General features: G+C 41.4%; 1 protein-coding gene across 6 annotated transcripts in view; it reads left to right on the top strand.

Moving 5' to 3' along the window:
- LOC139454534 (inositol 1,4,5-trisphosphate-gated calcium channel ITPR3-like) overlaps nucleotides 1–23,847 on the top strand; it is a 202,863-nt gene that overhangs the window by 85,181 nt on the left and 93,835 nt on the right. For all 6 annotated transcript variants that reach the window (XM_071236311.1, XM_071236310.1, XM_071236308.1 and 3 more), the window contains exons 3-8: nucleotides 5,516–5,589; nucleotides 10,900–11,024; nucleotides 13,596–13,682; nucleotides 14,969–15,046; nucleotides 18,943–19,023; nucleotides 21,485–21,582. In XM_071236311.1, coding sequence (XP_071092412.1) covers nucleotides 5,516–5,589; nucleotides 10,900–11,024; nucleotides 13,596–13,682; nucleotides 14,969–15,046; nucleotides 18,943–19,023; nucleotides 21,485–21,582 — 543 coding nt within the window. The remainder of the gene's footprint in view (nucleotides 1–5,515; nucleotides 5,590–10,899; nucleotides 11,025–13,595; nucleotides 13,683–14,968; nucleotides 15,047–18,942; nucleotides 19,024–21,484; nucleotides 21,583–23,847) is intronic.

Raw genomic sequence — 23,847 nt, 5'->3', positions numbered from 1 at the left:
GCCTGAGATATTTATTTGTCAGCAGACAGATAGTAGATGCTTCTGTCACTACTCGTGGGAGTAAGACATGCAACGGATGTTAACTTGAGCAAGTGCGTTGTGTTTATTTGGATAAACAACTGCTCAATTATCACAACTAAAGATGAGCTGAAGTAACGGCGGGTAGATGTTATATCCCTGAACCTTAATTAAAACTCATGGCTGCTATCAATGCCTTCGTGAACACGTGGTAAAATAGCTGCTGTAGCTTGGCAGTAGTTGATGTATTACAAATATCCTGGCAGCTCTTGATGTGAATCATATATCCGATTCGTGAAGATCCAGGACCGATTAGGTCTTCAGCAACCCATGTTTGTTGTAAGAGGCGACTAACGGCATCGGGTGGTCAGGCCCGCCGACTTGGTTGCGTGGGTCGTTGTTCATGATATCGATCACTGGGTTGTCTAGTGTAGACTCAGTTATTTACAGTCCGCCGTCATATAGCCTGAATATTGCTGAGCTCGACGTTAAACAACAGACAGACAGACAAAGACATATATCCTGGCAATTCCCGATGTGTCGACACACACCTGGCCGTGTATATATATAAACTAAATGTTCCTGGAAGTGTATACATATAAACTAAATGTTCCTGGAAGTGTATATATATAAACTAAATGTTACTGGAAGTGTTTACATATAAACTAAATGTTCCTGGAAGTGTATATATATAAACTAAATGTTACTGGAAGTGTATACATATAAACTAAATGTTCCTGGAAGTGTATACATATAAACTAAGTGTTTCTGATCGTGTCTTCAAACTCTGTGGATGCCCCTAGCCCATATTGACAAACCCAACCATCCCATCACGTCTTGTGTCAATGTGCAAAATGTGATACACTTGGGCAATTTACAAAATGCCTAAATATTTCAGTCAATTTACCAATCTGCCCACCTGGCCAATACAGATTGACTAAAAATTATTAAGAAGTTCCAAAGGCTTAAAAGCATCACAATATACTAAATATGCTAGGATTAGAAGCTAAATATGTATTAACAAGCTATCAAATATCTACCAAAGCAGGGGCCAATGTACAATTCCGACTATGTCATAAACATATATTTATGAATAACTATCAAATACTGATAACACCACGTGTTCGCGAAAAGGTCAGCAGAACCTGCCACAAAGGCGGTCCCATCGTTTTAAATACATGCAAGGTAAGTCAATTATTCACCAGACAAAAACACGGGCACATGGTACAGGTCAAATAGGGAATTGAATCGGACATAATATTTGTCAGTGATACGTCAAATTTGGAAATGTCCTCCACATGTCTACAATAAAAATTTAAGTCATATGACTCCCTCTGAATCTTCGTAGACATAGCATACTAAAATGCACTTCATAAATTTAGACATAAATGGAAATTGTATTGGAAAGTTGATGTCATCCCCCTTGTCATACAATCTTGTAGATATTTTTGGCACTCTGAAACGTTATGCATTTATCTAATTATGAACTATAGAAGAGGCAGGTTTCACGTGTCCCTGTTAATTTTAGCTTAGATGGGTAAATCAGTGGAGGGGAATTGGCTATTTAAAGGCATAAACACATATTCTGTTCGAGGAATGTGTTCTGGCATGATTGATATGCGTCATTCTCTCAGCGCGCAGGAACTCTGTCACGCCACCACGTTAATGCCGCCCTGACTGTCTTCCCGATAAGGCAATGTATTTATTATACCCATAAATGGAAGAGAATTAATGTGCCAAGGACCAGAGGGGGGGGGGGGGAGGGATAGTTCGGTGCTCAAGACACTAGGATACTGATATTGCAGGAAACAATGTCCTGTCGACCTGATTGTATTCCTGTCAGACATGACCATCAATGGTTGTTAGGCGGTAAAGGATTTTAGGCATATGGCTCTACTCTATCGGCATTTCATATCATAAACCGTGCATAGAGCGTCTGTCCGTAGAGCTGTGGGGTGGTGGTTCGATCCCCTGGCCTCGTCATACCAAATGACGTTAACATATGGAACATTCAACTACCTTTATAACGAACACGCTTATAACGAACTGGCGGATATAACGAACTGTTTTTTGGTCCCGGCCATTTGCTGTATAGATGCTGTATTTATGTTTAAAACGAACTACGGTTATAACGAACTAAAATTTGTAGTCCCTTTGAGTTTGTTATAACTGTAGTTTACTGTATGTGTTACCCTGTTACCGGTGACGCTTAATCCCATTTAACTTCACCAAAACAGAAATATTATTTATTCAGCACATGTCCTTCAGTTTCTTGTTTTGGCAGTTTATATACATAAGGAAATATATCGGTAACGCAAAGTGTTTCGAGCTATGCGATTTATACGCAATGTTAAGCCCCTTTATACCTCACTACACAGCAGGCCATAAGCGCTGGGAGCAAAGAAGCAATTGCTTTTCGAATTCATTTAATAACCACCACGTGGTCACTATTTCCACAAACTTCAGTAGCATCAACCCCAGGTTGTCTCTCGACTCTTTGATGTGCATCAGATATTACTGTTTTTCGCATAAAAAAAATAATTTAAATTTCAGTTGTTGAACACACACGTTAAGTATTTATATTGCCCCACTACCAGTCACGTCTACATTCGTATGTGAGTGAGTGCGTATGGTTTTATGGTTTTCGCCGCTTTTAGCAATATTCTAACAATATCACGGTGAGAGACACCAGAAATGGGCTTCACACATTGTACCCATGTGGGGAATCGAACCCGGGTCTTCGGCGTGACGGGCGAACGCTTAAACCACTAGGCTGCCCGACCGCCCCGATTCGTATGTGATGTATTTCATAGTACAACTGAAATGGCGCGTCAGTGTTTTCATATGAGGGCACTTCATGTAGTATTAGGGGCTGTCGGGTAGCCTACTGGTTAAAGCGTTTGCTCGTCACGCCGAAGACCCTGGTTCGATTCCCGACATGGGTACAATGTGTGAAGCCCATTTCTGGTGTCCCCCGCCGTGATATCGCTGGAATATTGCTAAAAGCGGCGTAAAACATACTCACTCACTCACTCACTCATGTAGTATTAGAAAGATTGCACAAAGATGGCCGCCACTGCAGATACTGTCCCCATCCCTATCCGTTTCTTATTCGAATGCCAGAAGAAGCGTAAATTGTTCATTTATGAGATGAATACGTGTATAACCAACCATTACTTCTCCGAAGTCCGTCTTGAACTGATAGCACCCTGGTAAATCGAGACGACTTTCCTAACATCATACAACGACGATGCCCTTTAAAATTGCTAATCCAAGTGACAAATAACAGGTAAAAATTTTCTCATGAAAACTCACTGCATCCGTCTGTGGCGGGAGTTGTCATCACTTTAGAATTATTTCTCATGGTGGTGTTTCATGAATATTCCTTGTGTTAACATCAAACATCTTTGATGAAAAAAGTGTTCATCGACAAATAAAGAATCCAGCTCAAATCTTCTTCGGGCCGGAGACTTAACCCTCTTTAACGGCAATGACCTCCTTTGTCCATAGACAATATAAAGGAAATGCCACCATGGCCTGCACTGAATGGAAAGTGGTTCATTGATTGGCTACAATTCTAGAAGCCTCTCGTGACTTCATAAAGCGAGCTTTGTGAAATTCTTTCATACCCAGGAGTGTAAAACGATAAAATAATGGATTGCATGCTAGGGTTTTCGTCAGGGACGCAGGGACGCGTATGCCCCTCGACATTCAAGATTTTGAAAAGCCTCCTAGCTATTCCTGGTATTGTTTGGCCCCGTTACCGGCGATTAGACTTAATTCATCAAGGGGAGGACGGGAAGGGTTTACCTACATCAGAGTACATAAAAAGGGGAGAATAGTTCTATTTTCAATGTCATTCTGCCAATAATGTCTTTTATCAAACGTTCCTCTGATGAGGCTTTCTATTTATAGACCTTCTGCACTTCCTTGTTCAATGAAGCAGAATCAAAACGAGAGTCGATTTGAAATCTCGTATTTAGGTGATGGGCTCTCTCTCACATGCGGCCCACATCAAAATGTGTAATTTCAGTTCTCAATTAAATACTGTTTCTGATCAAACGCAGACGCAACAGTCGAAGACGTGATTGCACATGGCTATACACTTCCAGCGTCCATTGGCGCCTTGCTCCCTTATCTTGATAGGCATGTATTCAGCAGACAGGCGGCAATCCACGATTGAATATATTACTGAAATATGTAAATTACGTATTTTTGTATTTCACTATGTTCTTTTGCGATGGTTGATCTGGAGTGTGAGACGTCTTGACATGAGCCAGGTCGGAGGGGAGCGCAGCTCACTGGTTAGAAGATTCGCTTGTAACATCGTGGTCCCGGGTTTAATTCCCCACAGTGGCTCAATATGTGAAGCTTATCTGTTAAGATATGAGGGGGCACGGGTGGCCCAGTCGTCTAAGGCGCCGCGACTCGCTGTGCAGAGTTGCGTCCCTTTGGACCGCCAGAAACCTATGATTGTTGGTTCGAATCTCGGTTCGATCCGATTATGTTTCTAGGTTTGTCAGCACCATACCCGTGCTCGTGGCTTTCACCGAAGTGGTAAACGTCTGGGACTTTCCTCCCACATTAAGCTGACACGCCGCGATGTAACTGGAATACTGTTAAAAGCGGCGTTAAACCCAACTCACTCACTCACTCACTCACTCACTTAAGATATGACTGGAATATTACTTAACGTTGCGTTGGACTAGAAATAGTTTTGGCAATTGACAGAATATGCAGTTTGCGTGTATGATGTCATTTTTGACGTCATCTCATCTGAACGATAGATTTAGCGACAATGAATTGATTTCTGTCTAGGATAGGTCCTCAGCAACCCATCCTTGCACGAGGCGACTTAATAGATCGGGTAGATCTTTAGATCGATTCGATGACTTGTTTGACTGCGCACCCAGACAGCAGGGATCGTTGCTCATAATATCAGTCAATGAAGATCCGGGCTAGAATAGGTCTTCAACAACTTGCCGTAAAATGCGACTATGGTTGTCGTAAGGGGCGAATAACGGGATCGGGTGGCCAGGCTCGCTGACTTGGTTATTGCATATCATCGTATCCCAATTGCGTGGATCGATGCTTATGATGTTTATCACTGGATTGTATGGTCCAGACTCGATTATTTACAGACCGCCGTCAAACAGCTGGAATATTGCTGAGTGTAGCGTTAAACAATAAACAAACAAACAATTAATTGTTTAGTCCAGACTCGATTATTTAAGGGCAGTTGTTTTGTGGCTGGGATATTTCCGAATGTGGTGTTGAATAACCGACAAGCAAACAAAGACAGAACCTGTTTGGGTTGAAAACTCGCCCCCAACGATCAGATTTTATGCTCCTGATTGCATTGCACGTGAAGTTTCAGAGACATTTAGGTTAGGTCTCGTATGGCTGACCAAGAAAAAAAATATAAACTATTTTGACAGTTTAACATCGCGTTTTTAACTCATACATGTATTCAAAAGATGTTTGTTTATTCTTGCAGTTCCAGTCACAGCTCGATAAACATCTACAACAATCAGGACCGGGACAGACCATCAAAAATACCAAACCCAAATGGTAAGCCACTTCATATTACCTGTGCCGTGACATATAGTGACATATTAAACTCTGACGTTAAACTTTTTCAGAAGACAATGTCGTTAATATATAATCAAATAACAAACCCAAACAGTATATCACATGAGTAGACAATGCTGTGACATATATTGACATACTAATCCAAACGGTCACCACTACAGAAGACACTGCCGTGACATATATTAACATACTTACCCTTAACATGCAAGTGCTACCGGTAGGCCGTGTATGTGTGTGCGTGCGTGCGTGCGTGCGTGCGTGCGTGCGTGCGTGCGTGCGTGCGTGCGTGTGTCTTGTCTTGTGAAAAACTAAAAAGCAGTTTTTTTCAGGAATCTCTTAAACGTTTTGACCTTTTTTTTAAACAAGATATGATTAACTCTATTTTATTGAAAGACAAGTCAAATGGTTATTTCTCTTTCAATTTTGACCTACTTTGAACTATTTTCATTACCAATTGTAACTTTTGTTAACACATTAAGAAAAGACAATAATTACAGAACACAAGAGAGAGAATTTATAAATATCAACTTCTTTTTTACGAGGAACACAACTTTTCGGAGCATTCACCTGATGAAGGAGTGAGCATATACTTCGAAGCGTTGAGTTCCTCATAATAAAGAAGTTGGCACCCATAAGTTCTCATTCTAAACGCCATTCAAACACTTAATTTCAAAACAATTTTGAAAATGCGTGTGGGTGGAAACGTAAACAATAAAATTAAGAAACGCCCTGTGAAGGTGATTTGGCCTATCGCCAGTCTGTACTCACACTGCGTGCAGGCTTGAAGACGATGCTATTGTTACAGTACCACATCCGCGTCCGCGTGTTTCTTCCGCTTACAAGAAAGCGCAAACTGTCGGCTCTCGAGCGAAATCGGATTTGGAATGTACTATTTTTCTACTGTGTCTAGATTAATCTGTAACTAATTAGAGGAAGAAGCTGAACGTTCAAATAAAAGACCCCAAAAGTGTTTACAAACCTGTTTCCTAGAGAGCTTTAAAGTAGAACATGCATTTCCCGTTGCTGACAGAAAGTATTAAGACATGGTTCTCCCAAAGGCGTGTAATCTTTCAAAGCGCTTTACCCATTAAGCATGTTGAACAAATGTATATCACATTAGGGAAACATCTATACGGGAACTGTAATCACACTATTTGATAATGTGCCCTATTTGCTCGTCTCTTTAAATTTAAACATCCAAAAAGATCAGATTATGGGTATTGCAGTCAGGGAGGGCACAGCACCTAAATACAACCGCAGCGTTTGACGAGAAGCCCGTCTATAGATAGATTCGCATTGCCCGAAAGGCAGTGAGTGGCGTCACATCTGCCAATCAAAACCCTCAACTAAATCTGTATGAATGGATGTTTATTGTAGGAGACAGCTAAAAAACATGCGAACATAAAGTTAAAGAAATTAAGAAATTTGTCTCACTCGGGAGATCCAGAATCTTCGAAGGAGCTATTTGATGTGGTTTGTGATGGCTATTTATGGTTGGGTTGATGACAAGATCTAACGAACGCTCCCGTCAGAGCGCCAGAGAGTCATGCAGAACTAGTGCAGTTATATCCGCCTGAGCGCACAGCCGTCCGGTTTATATACATGAGACGAGATAGTTAGATGAGGCTATTTTACTGATGTGTCATACATTATATGTATTTGAAGCAAAGTTGTAGTCGTTCGTGCAATGAGACATCGCAATGGGATCACGTGGTGTGTATTTTAACCCGACATATATTTTCATGTCATATGACTGCTGGGTGATGCACGTGCATTACGTGCAGCTTCAATTTCTGGATAATTGTCCGTGTTTAAGAACAGTTCATGACTCGTTTCAGAACATTATCGACACAACGCCGAGCGTTGTTCAATGAGGTTAGGTGGGATGAAAAGGGGCACAATATCCATAATCCGCTTGTCTCGAACTACGCATAGCTCGAAACACTTTGAGTTACCGAGGATTTACTACATGTATATAAACTGCCAAAGCACAGAAACGGAAAGACATGCGCTGAATAAGAAATATTCCTGTACCAGCTGAGATCCAATGGGTTTAGCGTCACCCCGCAAATTGCACGTATACAGCGACGTGCATGCACAAGTGTGGGTGGCTGCTTGTACTATCCTGCACTTTGGCCGGTTGTATAGTGCTAGGTCAGTGAGATACCAGGTTAACATGAACCCCACTCAGACACAGTATACGACTCCGAGTGCCAGACAGGGTAACAAAATGTACCATGATTTAACGTCTTTTGGTATGACGCGGGCGGACGCTTCGCGGAGACGGTCCAACCTGCATGCATACCTGTCGTAAGAGCTGACCAAAGGATCAGATGGCCTGGCTCGTAGACTTGTTGCGTGGATTGATGCTCATGATGTCAATCACTGGTTTGTCTGATCCAGGCTATAAGCTCAGCCATATAGCTGGAATAGTACAATAGAAAAATAGTACGGCCTTAAACCAACAAGGAAACAAATATATTAGCCACATACAATCAATTTTGAAATTCTGGCTTGTTCTTTCAGATTAACAAAAAGTAATTGTGCAGTTGGCAATAAAAGATATTGTACGTTTGAGTACTTTTGAACTGATGCAACTACTATTATTTTGAAAACATCTAAACGTACCCGACTGACGTGCCCGTAAACACGAAACTCGATTATTTTCTTCGAACATATATCGACTTATCAGTATTTCGAGACAAGCGGAGTATCGCTATCATTCCATATGGTTCTATAAATGTTCTGCTAACGCAGTAAGCTACATCGATATCGAGTTAATGAGTTTTCACTGTAGTAGATTTTTTTGTCTTGATTTCATGAAAATTTTATGAATCAAATAACGGTCCAAATCAATTTGACAATATAAGGTTGGGGAGGGGGTGGGGGTATTTGTTAGCAACGCCCGAAGTTTTCAAATATTCAGTCAGGTTCGAAACCCTAGATAACCAGTGACATCAAATTCCAATCAATCAATTTCTCCCACGAAGAAATAAATGTCGTTCTATCAGCTGCAAAGCGGCATCTGAAAACGGACTTTACTTCTCCCGACGGTCGATATATCATTATGTCCTATGGGAAATCTACCTCGAGATTAATCAGTCAATTAAAGTGTATTAAAGTCGATGTAAAGGCAGTACTCTATACTTTAATCTGATTATATACCGGACCTATCGAGCGTAGAACATAACAAGGCAAGTAATATGCTACATGAAACAAAAATAAAATCATAATCCTATCATCCTGTTTCTGAAAGTCCCATCTAGACACTTCTCCCGAGTATGCTCGCCATCTAAAGTTACTTATCTTTCTTCCAATCAAATAACCCGACCAACACTCCTCTCACATAATCCTGATAAAGTTCAGCTTGTAGAGATGACAGATTTGTTGATGTGTTGTGACGTACAGTGTCCGGCTAAATGGCGGGAAACAGTACAGCTATTCTTCAACGTTATATATGTGGCGCTGGTGGTGACGTCGAGATGCAAAGGGAGATAACTCTAAATGCACACCGCCACAGACCTATGTGTGAGCGATACTGAGTTTTCTTGTCAGTTGTTCTCGGGTACAGACGTAGGTGGGATAGTAGGTCAAGGAGTCGGTTGCCAAAATGTAATGGCTAACTAGCGGGCAGAAGATACGCCAACAAATAAATTGTTGTCTCAGTTTTCAACAAATTTGCCAAACAGGACGAAAACAGTTGGGAACACAGCTGGAATGCAACTTACCTATTCCCTGTGAACATGTGCACGTGCTTCACGTGTTTTGCGAGAAAAGTGAATTTAATCACTAAATAAATGCAAAATGTGCACAAAGTTACCCGTATGAAATTCTGGTATAAAACATGACAGGATTGTACTCTCTCATCACATGAAACCGTTTAAAACAACGAACATGCCTCGAATAACTGCAGAGCAGATGGAGAGAGCCATCGGTGTTTTGCAAATGGGAGCGATGTAGGAGCACGTTGCCAGGATCATGGGCTTCTTCAAGTGCACTATCGCCGGACTTGTCACCGGTATTTACGGGTGCTTCACCTAAGGTCCTGATTCCTAACTGTGACGTCATCACCCGCTAACAACCTTGGACATCCAGTCAGCAGAAGGACCGTTGCTGGACGACTCCGTCTGTATGGCCTCCGTGCCTATTGACCTTTCAAGGGCATGACGTTAACGTTTCTACACCGACGTCACAGACTGAGATTGGCCAGGACTGTACAGCAGTGGCAGCAGGGAAATTGGCGAAGACTGCTCTTCAGCGACGAGAGTAGGTGGCAGCTCTTCAATTCGATGGGCGGGTTCGAAGCTACCGACGACGTGATGAACGGACGGCAAGTTGTTGCGTCCAAGTAGTGGAGAGGTGGTAGTGTCATAGTCTGGGGTGGCATCCGCTGGGACCAGAAGACAGATCTGATTATAATCGACGGAAATCTCACTGCACGTCGTTACATTGATGAGGTTTTGCGGCCTGTGGTACTGCCTTTTCGGCAAAGACACAGAACCTCTGGGACCAACTTGGACGCACGACGCAGGATATCGGAGGCGTCAACAGCCGCCATTGGCGAAGGATGCCTTGGCAATTGCCTTGCTGGAAGAATGGCGTAGGATCCCTAATTAGGATGTCAGGAGACTCGCGTACTTAGTTCGACGTCGTGTTAGGGCCTGCATCGTTGCTGGAGTGGATCACATCCGATACTGAGCCATCTGTGTAACACGGGGCTTTAAAAGAGATCGACGTCGGTTCTGCGGGTGTGATCGAATACTGGACAGTGCACCAGGCATGATAAACGTGTCAGCAGAACTTTAAGTACATGCTTTTTTATCTTGTCATTTTTAAATACCGTTTTTGAATAATTGTTTGCTTTTATAATAAAACATCAACTGTTACCAAATTTTGCGACTGTTTTGTTTTAGACCAGAAAATTGTTTAGTGGCGTTTCTTTTTCCCGTTAGTTTATTAGTCTAACAGTTGCAGGATGTTTCTCGTTTCCCTAAAACAAACTTCAATGAGTGTTTATATCCTTGTTCATTTGCCAGGTGAACATTATTTCACAATATTACTACTACTAATGATCATGATGATGGTGATGATGATGATGACGAAGAAGAAAAAGATGATGATGATGATATTACGAGGATTATGATAACAGCAATGATATATATCATGAACGCTTGCTGTTGTGACAGCGTTGCGCAGATAGCATATGTAATGCAAAACCTTTGTCGATTCACTCAACTCATGCCATGAATAAGTACAAACTTACAGACATTCTCTCTTTCTCTTCCACAGCGGTGGTATTTCAGATCTGTATCCAGAACAGGTACAAGTTAAACAAGAAGTTAAGGAAATGGCTAGCCCAGTCGTCAGCCAGTCCGGAGAGTACGGAGGAGAAGGGGCTCATGGCACAGGCCAAGGTAAGTAACTGCAGGTTAAACACGAGAAGACATAAACACTGAACAGTCAACACAGACAGTTACAGACACTAACAAATATACTGACAGACGCAGACACACGAACAGACACTGACAGTAATATAGACAGACACTGACAATAATATAGACAGACACCGACAGATAGAGACAGACACTAACACATATAGACAGACACTGACAGATGTAGACAGACACTAACAGATGTAGACAGACACTGACAGATGTAGACAGACACTGACAGATATGGACAGACACTGACACATATAGACAGACACTAAAACACATATATACAGACACTGACAGGTGTAGACAGACACTGACAGATATAGACAGACACTGACAGATATAGACAGACACTGACAGATGTAGACAGACACTGACACGTATAGACAGACACTGACAGATATAGACAGACACTGACACATATAGACAAACACTGACACATATAGACAGACACTGACACATAATGACAGACACTGACACATATAGACAGACACTGACACATATAGACAGACACTGACACGTAATGACATACACTGACAGATGTAGACAGACACTGACACGTATAGACAGACACTGACAGATATAGACAGACACTGACACATATAGACAGACAGTGACAGATATAGACAGACACTGACACATAATGACAGACACTGACACATATAGACAGACACTGACACATATAGACAGACACTGACACATATATTTTTTGTTTGTTGTTGTTGTTAATAGTAACTCAGTAATATTCCAGCTATATGACAGCATGACAGCGGTCTGTAAATAATTGAGTTTCCATCGGACAATCCAGTGACTGACATCATGAACATCATGAACATCGATCCAATTTGGATACGATGACATTCATCAACCTAGTCAGCGAGCCTGACCACCCGATCCCGTTAGTCGCCTATTACGACAAGCATAGGTTGCTGACACATATACAGACACTGACAGTAATATAGACACTAACACAATACTGACTGACGTGGGGAATCCGGGTTAGAATAGGTTCCAAGCAACCTCCGCTGGGCGTAAAAGGGGACTAAATTGATCGGATTATTTAGATGGTTCCCGACGGCGTGGCTCGTTGCTCATTATATCAATCACTGGCTTATCTGTTTATTTACAGGCCGCTGTCATATAGCTGGAATATTATTGAGTGATTCGTTAAACAACAGACTAAACAACAGTTACTAACATACACAAATACAGACATGGGCCCTGGTGGAAATATGCATTGGCAGGGAGATACAGACAGACGCTGACATGAATGATAATAGTCGGTTATCCAGGTTTAGAGGTCAGTCGTTCCTCCCACATCATGCTGACACGCCGTGATGTAACTGAAATACTGTTTTAAGCGGTGTTAAACACAACTCACTCACTCACACCACTTAAACAAATTGAATAAGCCTGGTGATACGACCCTAGGGTAGGCACTGAGCTATTGTTCCATCTCTCTAGGCATTACATCAACGTGTCTGGTAAATGACAACAAGGGCGTTCTGATTATTTCCGATCATTTCACAAAGGTGAATATTTCTACAATACGGAAAAAAATGTGTCTAGTGGAAAAGGATGAATAATTCAATTTAGGTCAGTAAGAGCGTATAATGGTTTACACATTATTAGATTAAAAACTTGAAAGAGTATCCACTGTTAAAGGATCGTTAAAAACATTGATTACTGTTTTTTGCGATGTTTGCATGAAGATATGTATTTTGTAAAGTGAATAGAAATATGTAAATGTCAGGCCTGTTGCACTCGGCGGACTTGTCACTACACTTAATCATCCTTACTAAGGTTGTCCAAGGCGCCGGAAATCGCTGCCTGGAGTTACCTGCCTTAGCCGTGCCAGGATTCTATGATCGTGTATTCGAATCCCAGATTGACCCAGATTATAATCCTTGGTTTGTCAGTATGCTACTCGTGGGTTTCACAAAGGCATGCAACCCTTCGGACTTTATTCCCACATTAAACTGTCCTTGATATAACTGAAATATTACTCAAAACGGCGTTGAACCCATCTCACTCACTCATTCACGTGTTAAGTATCTGATACGTAGAGTCTGTAGTATAAGGTTCTATTTAATCAGGGTGATGTTTCACAAGATTGCTTATTCAATTATTGTTCCTTTCTGATACATTGACGTTATTAATTATTTTTAAAAAAACTGCAAATGAGTGAGTGAGTGAGTGAGTGAGTGAGTGAGTGAGTGAGTGAGTTGGGTTTAACGCCGCTTTTAACAGTATTCCAGTTATATCACGGCGTGTCAGCTTAATGTGGGAGGAAAGCCCGAAGTGATGCAGGTCTCAGACGTTTACCACTTCGGTGAAACCCACGAGCACGGGTATGGTGCTGACAAACCTAGAAACATAATTGGGGCGAACCGAGATTCGAACCCACAATCATAGGTTTCTGGCGTGCCCAAGGGACGCAACTCTGCAAGGCGAATCGCGGTGCCTTAGACGACTGGGCCACCCGTGCCCCCAACTGCAAATGAATTTGGCGTCTAGGATTACTAACTTACCCATATAATGTCATTAAAGCATGCAGCGGATGCAGAAAACGCGGACAATGCAGCAGAACAGAAGAGACAGCTGGGGAAGAAAGTACGATACGGCGAAATAGTCCAGGTAATGGTGATGTAAAATTAAATACCAGTTAATCACTATCACTGATAACTACCTTACTGGGCCTATATTGAAGTGACTAGTGGGACACGATTAACCGTTAAGTGACACCAACTAGGTGACAAATGTGTTCCTCCTCGTGGACAGGTTTTGTCCGCAGGTTTTATCTGCAGGTTGTGTCCGCAGTATTCAGTCCGCTATAACCTTCCAGTATTGGGAAGCACGAATCTGTATTAAGAGAGTGTTATAGATGAGGTTCGGTGTACCTTAACTGTCATTACAAACGTTATTCTTACCAATTAATCACCTCAATCAGTCAGGTTAATGCCCTGTAACGATGAAGCCGAGACGCATCTCTGGTAAAGACTCAATAAGACGCTTAATAAAGAGATATAAATTGCTTTTAGTGCTCCAGTTGAACAAAGCGTTACTGCTTTCTTTCATTAAAAGAATGGGATTCTCAGAGCAAAGACTGCAAATACATCGTCACTCTCAATCTGAATTATTCGGCTATGCTGGCTTGTTTACATGTATTTGATACAAAAGGCATCGATTGTGATCTGATATATTGCTTTTACCATCTTTCCTCCTAACGGTAACCAGAGATTATCCTAAAGAAATTACTGCGGGGGGTCTCAGTTGTCGCATAAAGCAGCATGGTGTTTGTCGGAGGTGAATACGTTTTAATGGGCACTGTCAATATGGGCTGTTTAGAGACATGTGTGATAAAAGCATGATATAAAAGAGGTACTATGTAATTATTTTTGTTTTGTTTTATAGTATAAAGGATACCTTTTGACGTCGTATGTAACTGGTGTTTTAGATTTGTTTCCCAGACACTTTATATTCGTTTTAGACAGCATAGTCTTTATCATTAGATGAATGATTCGAATCAGTTGACTTTCTTAAAATCAGGATCCTGTCTTTAAGCTATTTCCTTCATTGCATCAACAGAATATTTATATCAGGTTATGAAAACTATGTAACGCCATGAGCATTATCTTGGTGAATGGAATCTGGCGCAGTATAAATGGAATTATAATTATTATTATTATTATTATTATTATTATTATTATTATTATTAAAGACACAGGGGCACTTATATACCAGTCCAAAGACGTTTAAGGCACCGGATTCTTTTATATTACTATAGTTAATATGTCATGCCATGGCAGATTAACTATGGTAATATGAAAGAATCGGATGTTCTTTAAATCGTTTTTAGTAGTATATGTCATAACACTTAGATGTTTTTCATTATACTCACAATGGTTTTGTCATGGTTGCAGCTGAAGCACACGTTCACCAACAAGTACATCCACATGTGTACATCACAGACAAGTCAGCGAGACAAGAACAACATGATGGTAGGTTACATCATCTATAGTCATACGTATAGCGTAACGGTACGTGTAGTGTAACGGTACGTATAGCGTAGCGGTACATGTAGTGTAACGAAACGTATAGCGTAACGGTTCATGTAGTGTAACGGTACGTGTAGCGTAACGGTACGTATAGCGTAACGGGACGGACAGACAGACAAGACAATAATTTATTTGCGTCTCACCCATAAGGTACATTGTACAGTATACATATAAATCAAAACATGCTTAAAACTTACGGCCAGTCGTAAAACGACTTATGAGAGACGATATGATCATAAAACCAACTTATATACTAAAATGAATATACATACAATATATACATCATGAATATAAAATTGATCGGCGCTTCAATAAAATATCATAGCAGGTTTTGGCCACGTAAAAGGTGGGATCGGAGCTGGATAGAAGTAGTGTAAATTGCTCACAGTAAGAATAGCCTTTGAAATGCGGATCGGTAAAAGTACATCGTTTAGGAAAATCTGTTCTCACATCATTATATATATAGTACGTGTAGCGTAACGGTACGTGTAGCGTAACGGTACGTATAGCGTAGCGGTACATGTGTAGTGTAACGGTGCGTATAGCGTAACGGTTCGTGTAGTGTAACGGTACGTTGATGTAACGGTACGTATAGCATAACGGTTCATGTAGTGTAAGGGTACGTGTAGTGTAACGGTACGTGTAGTGTAACGGCACATATAGCGTAACGGTTCATGTAGTGTAACGGTACGTGTAGTGTAACGGTACGTGTAGTGTAACGGTACGTGTAGCGTAACGGTACGTGTAGCGTAACTGTACGTATAGCGTAACGGTACGTGTAGTGTAACGGCACGTATAGCGTAACGGTACATGTGTAGTGTAACGGTACATGTATAAGTAAGGATAAGAATTTATGGATGAACAACTTCTTTATTACAATTAAGAGCGACGTTTCGGTGTAGGTTCTAACACCGTTATCAAGCAAACGTCACTTGCTTGATAACGGTGTTAGAACCTACACCGAAACGTCGCTCTTAATTGTAATAAAGAAGTTGTTCATCCATAAATTCTTATCCTTACTTAGTACTCCAACTTCTAAATGCCTATCAAAGAAGGTACATGTATAGCGTAACGGTACGTGTAGTGTAACGGTACGTATAGCTTAATGGTACGTGTAGCGTAACGGTACGTGTAGTGTAACGGTGCATATAGCGTAACGGTACATGTGTTGTGTTTCGGATGTGTATGGCTCAACGGTTTTACCTCTTTGGCAAGGAGGAATGTTATACAGATGGAGAGGATGAGGCGGGGCAGGATACGCTCACCTTTTGGCGAACACCTGGTATCATCATGTTATTGTGAGTCATACACTCAAGCATATGATATAGTCGTAATCCTTCAATGGACGCTAGATTTATCATATATTTCTGATTGTGGACGGGTTTTGTCAATTGCATACAAACACGCACGCACACACACACACACACACATTATATATATTAATGTCAATCCCACCAGAAAGGGTGTCATCGTACCCAGGTGACATGAGACGTTGCTCGTAATAATTATCACTGGATTGTCTGATCCAGACCCAATTGTGTGCGGACCGCCGTCATACAGCTTGCATATTGCTGTGTGCGGCGTTAAACAATTAAAGAAACGAATAATTATGTCGTAAAGATAATGATAGAAAATAGAAACATTTTCTCTAAAACACAAACAAAATTCGATTAAGCAGGCAAAGTATGTTTTGAAATACTTGGCCCGCCAATCAAACCATGCTTTGTCTCCTTCGTCGCGGAGTCTGTTTCCTCTAGCCCGTTCTCTGAATCCCCATCTTATCATCAGTGTTTCACAGCGCAGTCGCCCAGTGAGACGTGTTCCACGTATATCAAACAGCCCATGACAGGTATAATCAAGTGATGAGACATTCCTCAAATGCATCAGCATCCCATCATCACGATCTCCAACACAGTTCTTTGAAGAAGATTATAGAGATGAAAAACATTACGAACTTATCCAGTGATACTTACATGAAACATTTTGAATATTTGTCTTAATTTCAATGTCAAAGTTTTCTGAAAAATATGAAAACGCCCAGAACGTACTTCAGTACAAGGTAATATATAATTAACAAAATAACGAAACGTTTCAATATGCTGCAGGAGCTCAAAGGCATGTCTGATGGATGCTTCTACGGAGCCTTAAAGAATTATGTGTATAAGTTCTTAATTCGTTTTCCCAATGGCAACGGAAATATTACTTTGAAAACTAATTGTGTCTACCAACCCCCTCCGTTGTTCAAATCTGGGGTGTTTTTTCAGTGTTATCAAAAGTCATGTGTCTTGGTCTTCCAACGCGAGTGCAATAATGAATGTACGCTGGAGTGGCTATATATAAACGACATCAAAGTCGCCGGCTCACGAAGTGTATTGATTGATAGTAAAACATTTTCTGGGTGGCAAATCGTGTGGAGTGTCTGCCTTACACGTGTACCCTCTTCCAAGTGACAGACTGAGAAAATAAACACACCCCCGATACATTCGCAGCTACCACAAACGTAATCCAAGGAACCTCCCTACATGTGTGTTTAAACAACTGCTGATCGTGATGCTACGAAGTAGAGTACCTGGGAAGTGATTAACGTAATCCAATGAGCGGGGTGATCAGCAATAGGAGCGTTATGTTAGGAGTAAGCCTGGTGACTTCTCACTACCAAAATGGTAATGAGATATTGGGTCTGAATCTCAGCTTTAATAACACGTCTTAATCAGCTTGATATTCCCCCGTAGCATCCCATAACGCTAAACCGCATCCCTGTTGGGAACGTTCGAAATTGGGATCGATGCTAATCCGATTTTCGATTCATTTTCTGAATTAAAATTACGCAGGCCCATTCCGACATTGTGATAGCCGTCATCTGGGGTGCATCAAAAAGTCTAGGTTGCTGCGATTTAGGATTTTTGTTACATGAAAAACATTCATGGAATGATATCATGAATCAATGAAACTACACTGGCACACAACTGTGCCAAACATATTGCTGGGTAACTTTACAAGTGAAAGAAGGCCTATACCAATACGACATTTCTTGGACAGTCACTTGAGATGAATAGCTACTTGGGGGATAAAGAGAACCAATGAAGGGTAGAAATGTTTGAATGGAGGCAATAATTGCAAACTCTCTATAATGAAGATATGGATTAATGACGTAAGATATTAATGTAAATTGATATTCCATATGACATCACTCAAATTTGTTAAATTGCCACGGGTATCCAAGGCCTTAATTAACTAACTGCCTAGCTTTAGCACCAGGTGAGGCCAATGTAGCAGTATGGTGGCATAATTATTGCGATATCTGCTATACGTTGTTCTCACTAATGAATATTGTTATCGATGCGAAAAAACAGTCCGATACACTTGGTATCACTACCCGATAAATATGAATTAGGTCGGTATCCAGGAACTACGATTAATAATCCCTTTCATCGATACGACGCCTACTTGCTTTTACAAAAATGGTTGTCTGACGTTCCTCAATACTTTAGCTTTTCCAGCGTTTTTGTGAACAAGCATGGCTGAAAATCATTTGGCATAATAACAGTATGATAACTGAGTCTGTTCACTCAGACATAGTATTCCTGCGCGGTTCCTTAAATCAATTTTGTGAATGAAAGAATGGTTTATTATTCTAAGAATGACAGTTATGAAAATACAGTGTCTCCCTCGTATGTTACCATATCGTAAAAACTAAGCATTCTTATGTAAGTAAATATTCAAACGTCAACGCCGGAGAAGTACCAGTCTCCTAAGCAGATTCCATTGAGCGAGGAAAAAGGCAAAATGGCGATGAAAAGTACATGACACACTGAGCTAATATGTCTGTCTTTTTTCAGATCATGTTACAAGACTTCAACGCCAAAAATGCCCAATTTCGCATCCTACCTCAATACAAGGTCAAGTCAGAAGGGGAAGTGGTAAGCAGCTCACCCCAACATAAATACAACTCACCCCCACCGTAATACAACTCACCCCCACAGTAATACAACTCACCACCACAGTAATACAACTCAACCCCACAGTAATACAACTCCCCCCCACAGTAATACAACTCACCCCCACAATAATACAACTCAACCCCACAGTAATGCAACTCCCCCCCCCCCCCCCACAGTAATACAACTCATCCCATAGTAATACAAGTCACCCCTACAGTAATACAACTCACCCCCACAGTAATACAACTCATCCCAACAGTAATACAACTCCCCTCCCCACAATAATACAACTCATCCCCACAGTAATACAACTCACACCCACAGTAATACAACTCACCCCATAGTAATACAACTCAACCCCACAATAATACAACTCACACCCACAGTAATACAACTCAACCCCACAGTAATACAACTCATCCCATAGTAATACAACTCCCCCCCCACAGTAATACAACTCACCCCCACAGTAATACAACTCAAACCCACAATAATACATCTCAACCCCACAGTAATACAACTCAACCCCACAATAATACATCTCAACCCCACAGTAATACAACTCCCCCCCACAGTAATACAACTCATCCCATAGTAATACAACTCACCCCTACAGTAATACAACTCACCCCCACAGTAATACAACTCATCCCATAGTAATACAACTTACCCCTACAGTAATACAACTCAACCCCACAGTAATACAACTCACCCCATAGTAATACAACTCAACCCCACAATAATACAACTCACACCCACAGTAATACAACTCAACCCCACAGTAATACAACTCATCCCCCCCCCACAGTAATACAACTCACCCCCACAGTAATACAACTCAACCCCACAATAATACAACTCACCCCCCACAGTAATACAACTCAACCCCACAATAATACATCTCAACCCCACAGTAATACAACTCCCCCCACAGTAATACAACTCATCCCATAGTAATACAACTCACCCCTACAGTAATACAACTCAACCCCACAGTAATACAACTCAACCCCACAGTAATACAACTCATCCCATAGTAATACAACTCACCCCTACAGTAATACAACTCACCCCCACAGTAATACAACTCATCCCATAGTAATACAACCTACCCCTACAGTAATACAATTCAACCCCACAGTAATACGACTCATCCCATAGTAATACAACTCACCCCTACAGTAATACAACTCCCCCCCACAGTAATACAACTCATCCTATAGTAATACAACTCACCCCCACAGTAATACAACTCACCCCATAGTAATACAACTCATCCCAACAGTAATACGACTCATCCAATAGTAATACAACTCACCCCCACAGTAATACAACTCACCCCATAGAATACAACTCATCCCAACAGTAATACAACTCATCCAATAGTAATACAACTCAACCCCACAGTAATACAACTCACCCCATAGAATACAACTCACCCCCACAGTTATGCAAATCAACCCCACAATAATACAACTCATCCCCACAATAATACAACTCACACCCACAGTAATACAACACACACACACACAATAATACAATTCACCCCCGACAGAATTATAATTCACCCCCACATTAGTACAACTCACCTCCACAATTTTTCAACTCACCCCCACAGTAATACAAAGGGAATACAGATAGTAAATACATATAGAGACATGAGGATAAAGGGAAAACAGATAGTATTTCCACATAAAAACCAAAGGATAAAGGGAAACAAAGAGAGTATATACATATAGAGACAGAGGAGAAAGGGAAAACAGATAGCATATACATATAAAAACAGAAGGAAAAAGAGGAATACAAAGAGTTATAGATGTAGAAACTGAAGGGAATAAAGAGAGTATATACATATAGAAACAGGAGAATAAAGGGGAATATAGAAAGTATACACCTATAGAAACAGAAGTATAAAGGGAAAACAGAGTGTATATACTTATAGAAACTGAAGGATAAAGAAGAAATAGAAACTATATACATTATAGAAACGGAAGGATAAAGAAGAAATAGGAACTATATACATTATAGAAACGGAAGGATAAAGAAGAAATAGGAACTATATACATTATAGAAACGGAGGGATAAAGAAGAAATAGAAACCATATACTTATAGAAACTGAAGGATAAAGAAGAAATAGAAACTATATACTTATAGAAGCGGAGGGATAAAGAAGAAATAGAAACTATATACATTATTGAAACGGAAGGAAAACGGTGAAACAGAGAGTATGTTCGTAGAAATACTACGTACGGCAATACATTATGGGCAGAAAACACGCTAGAAATCGTATGCTGCGTATTTCGTTCAAATTTCATTTCTCGCTGTTATTTCTACCTAGCTCTACGTTGAAAACACAGTATGGTTATCACCTAAACCTAGTATGTAAGTCTCAATGTACAACGACGCACATCAATACTGTTTGTCACTGTTATTTTCCAGGTACAAATCTACGACCAGATTTGTTTCGAGAGTATCAAGTCCCCCGGCCACTACTTCCACGCCAGCACGCCCTTCCAGATCGACACCGCCAACTTCGGGTAGGTCTAAACATGACTCCTTGGTACAAAACGGATACCTGTGCAAGTCTAAACATGGATCATTTCCTTAATGTATAAATCCTGTCCAAGCAGGTCTAAACATGAATCATTTCTGTATAACTTCAGCCTATGATGGCGTCCGTTGTACAAAGCGATCTAAGTACTCAGGTGATCGTTACTCCCATACCTTAACATAGACATACGACAGTCGTAGCACAAAGGTGGTTGTGTACAACGGCACCCAGATCTAGACAACTCTGTATAATTCCTGCACCTTTGGGACGGAACATGACTCCTTATTGTATACCCCCTGTCCTTGCAGGACGGAACATGACTCCTTATTGTATACCCCCTGTCCGTGCAGGACGAAACATGACTCCTTATTGTATACCCCCTGTCCGTGAAGGACGAAACATGACTCCTTATTGTATACCCCCTGTCCGTGCAGGACGAAACATGACTCCTTATTGTATATCACCTGTCCGTGAAGGACGAAACATGACTCTTTATTGTATACCCCCTGTCCGTGCAGGACGAAACATGACTCCTTATTGTATAACCCCTGTCCGTGAAGGACGAAACATGACTCCTTATTGTATACCCCCTGTCCGTGAAGGACGAAACATGACTCCTTATTGTATACCCCCTGTCCGTGCAGGACGAAACATGACTCCTTATTGTATACCACCTGTCCGTGAAGGACGAAACATGACTCCTTATTGTATACCCGCTGTCCGTGCAGGACGAAACATGACTCCTTATTGTATACCCCCTGTCCGTGAAGGACGAAACATGACTCCTTATTGTATAACCCCTGTCTGTGCAGGACGAAACATGACTCTTTATTGTATACCCCCTGTCCGTGCAGGACGAAACATGACTCTTTTTTGTATACCCCCTGTCCGTGTAGGACGAAACATGACTCCTTATTGTATACCCCCTGTCCGTGCAGGACGAAACATGACGCCTAATTGTATACCCCCTGTCCGTGCAGGACGAAACATGACTCCTTATTGTATACCCCCTGTCCGTGCAGGACGAAACATGACTCCTCATTGTATAACCCCTGTCTGTGCAGGACGAAACATGACTCCTTATTGCATACCCCCTGTCCGTGAAGGACGAAACATGACTCCTTATTGTATACCCCCTGTCTGTGCAGGAAGAACCATGACTCCTTATTGTATACCCCCTGTCTGTGAAGGACGAAACATGACTCCTTATTGTATACCCCCTGTCCGTGCAGGACGAAACATGACTCCTTATTGTATACCCACTGTCTGTGAAGGACGAAACATGACTCCTTATTGTATACCCCCTGTCCGTGCAGGACGAAACGTGACACCTTATTATATGCACACACACACACATCCCACAACAACCACCACGCCCTACATCACACACTGAAACCCATTGCAGTAGTTATATAGGGTTACATTCACGACTCGGGTCTACAGTTTGTTTCGTTTGTTGTTTAACGCCGCAATCAGCAATATTCCAGCTATATGACGGCAGTCTGTAAGTATTCGAGTCTGGACCAGACTGATTGACTTCATGAGCATCGATCCACGCTATCTGGATACGATGACATGCATCAATCAAGCCACCCTGACCACCCGATCCCGTTATTCGCCTCTTACGATAAGCATAGTCACCTTTTGCGGCAAGCATGGGTTTCTGAAGACCTATTCTGACCCGGATCTTCACGGATGTGGGGTTAACGGTTTGCCCATAGAACCATCGAGATCGTTTCATGCCTCAAAACAAATTAAACAGATGGTGTTGGTATTGGTACATTGTCCACCCTATTACCAAGTCAAGCCCGCCATGTCTCTCTGTCAGACCGACGGAAACTGCTATGTTTCTACAACACTAAGCAGGGCAGAATGATGAATGCGAGCCATTATGTCAGAAGTGAACTCCAAAATTGATATCGACAATAATGTTAGTTCTATATTTAGAATGATTTCTTCAATCAATGTCAGAGGCAATTATTCGCGTGGCCCTACTTTCTCAAAGAGTAACATCCTAAAGTCAAGAAGGGAGGCGTTTCTTTGTGGAAGCTATGGCAGATACAAGATAACCATCAAAAGTAAACTACGTAACGAGACCGTTTTGTTTATCGGTCAATCATCCCATATAAAGCGATGGCGTTAGACAACATTTGAACAAGCCTCTTGAGTCTATATCCACCGCAAGTCAGTTCCCTGCACTCTTTCGTGTACCAGGATACGGCCTGGCCATCCAGTCACGACATCTCCTGAA

Source organism: Haliotis cracherodii, unplaced genomic scaffold (assembly GCF_022045235.1).
Source record: "Haliotis cracherodii isolate W230 unplaced genomic scaffold, xgHalCrac1.p SCAF_10, whole genome shotgun sequence".
NCBI lineage: Eukaryota > Metazoa > Mollusca > Gastropoda > Lepetellida > Haliotidae > Haliotis > Haliotis cracherodii.
The sequence above is the reverse complement of the archived record's forward strand: the minus strand, read 5'-3'. Positions and strand labels throughout refer to the sequence as shown.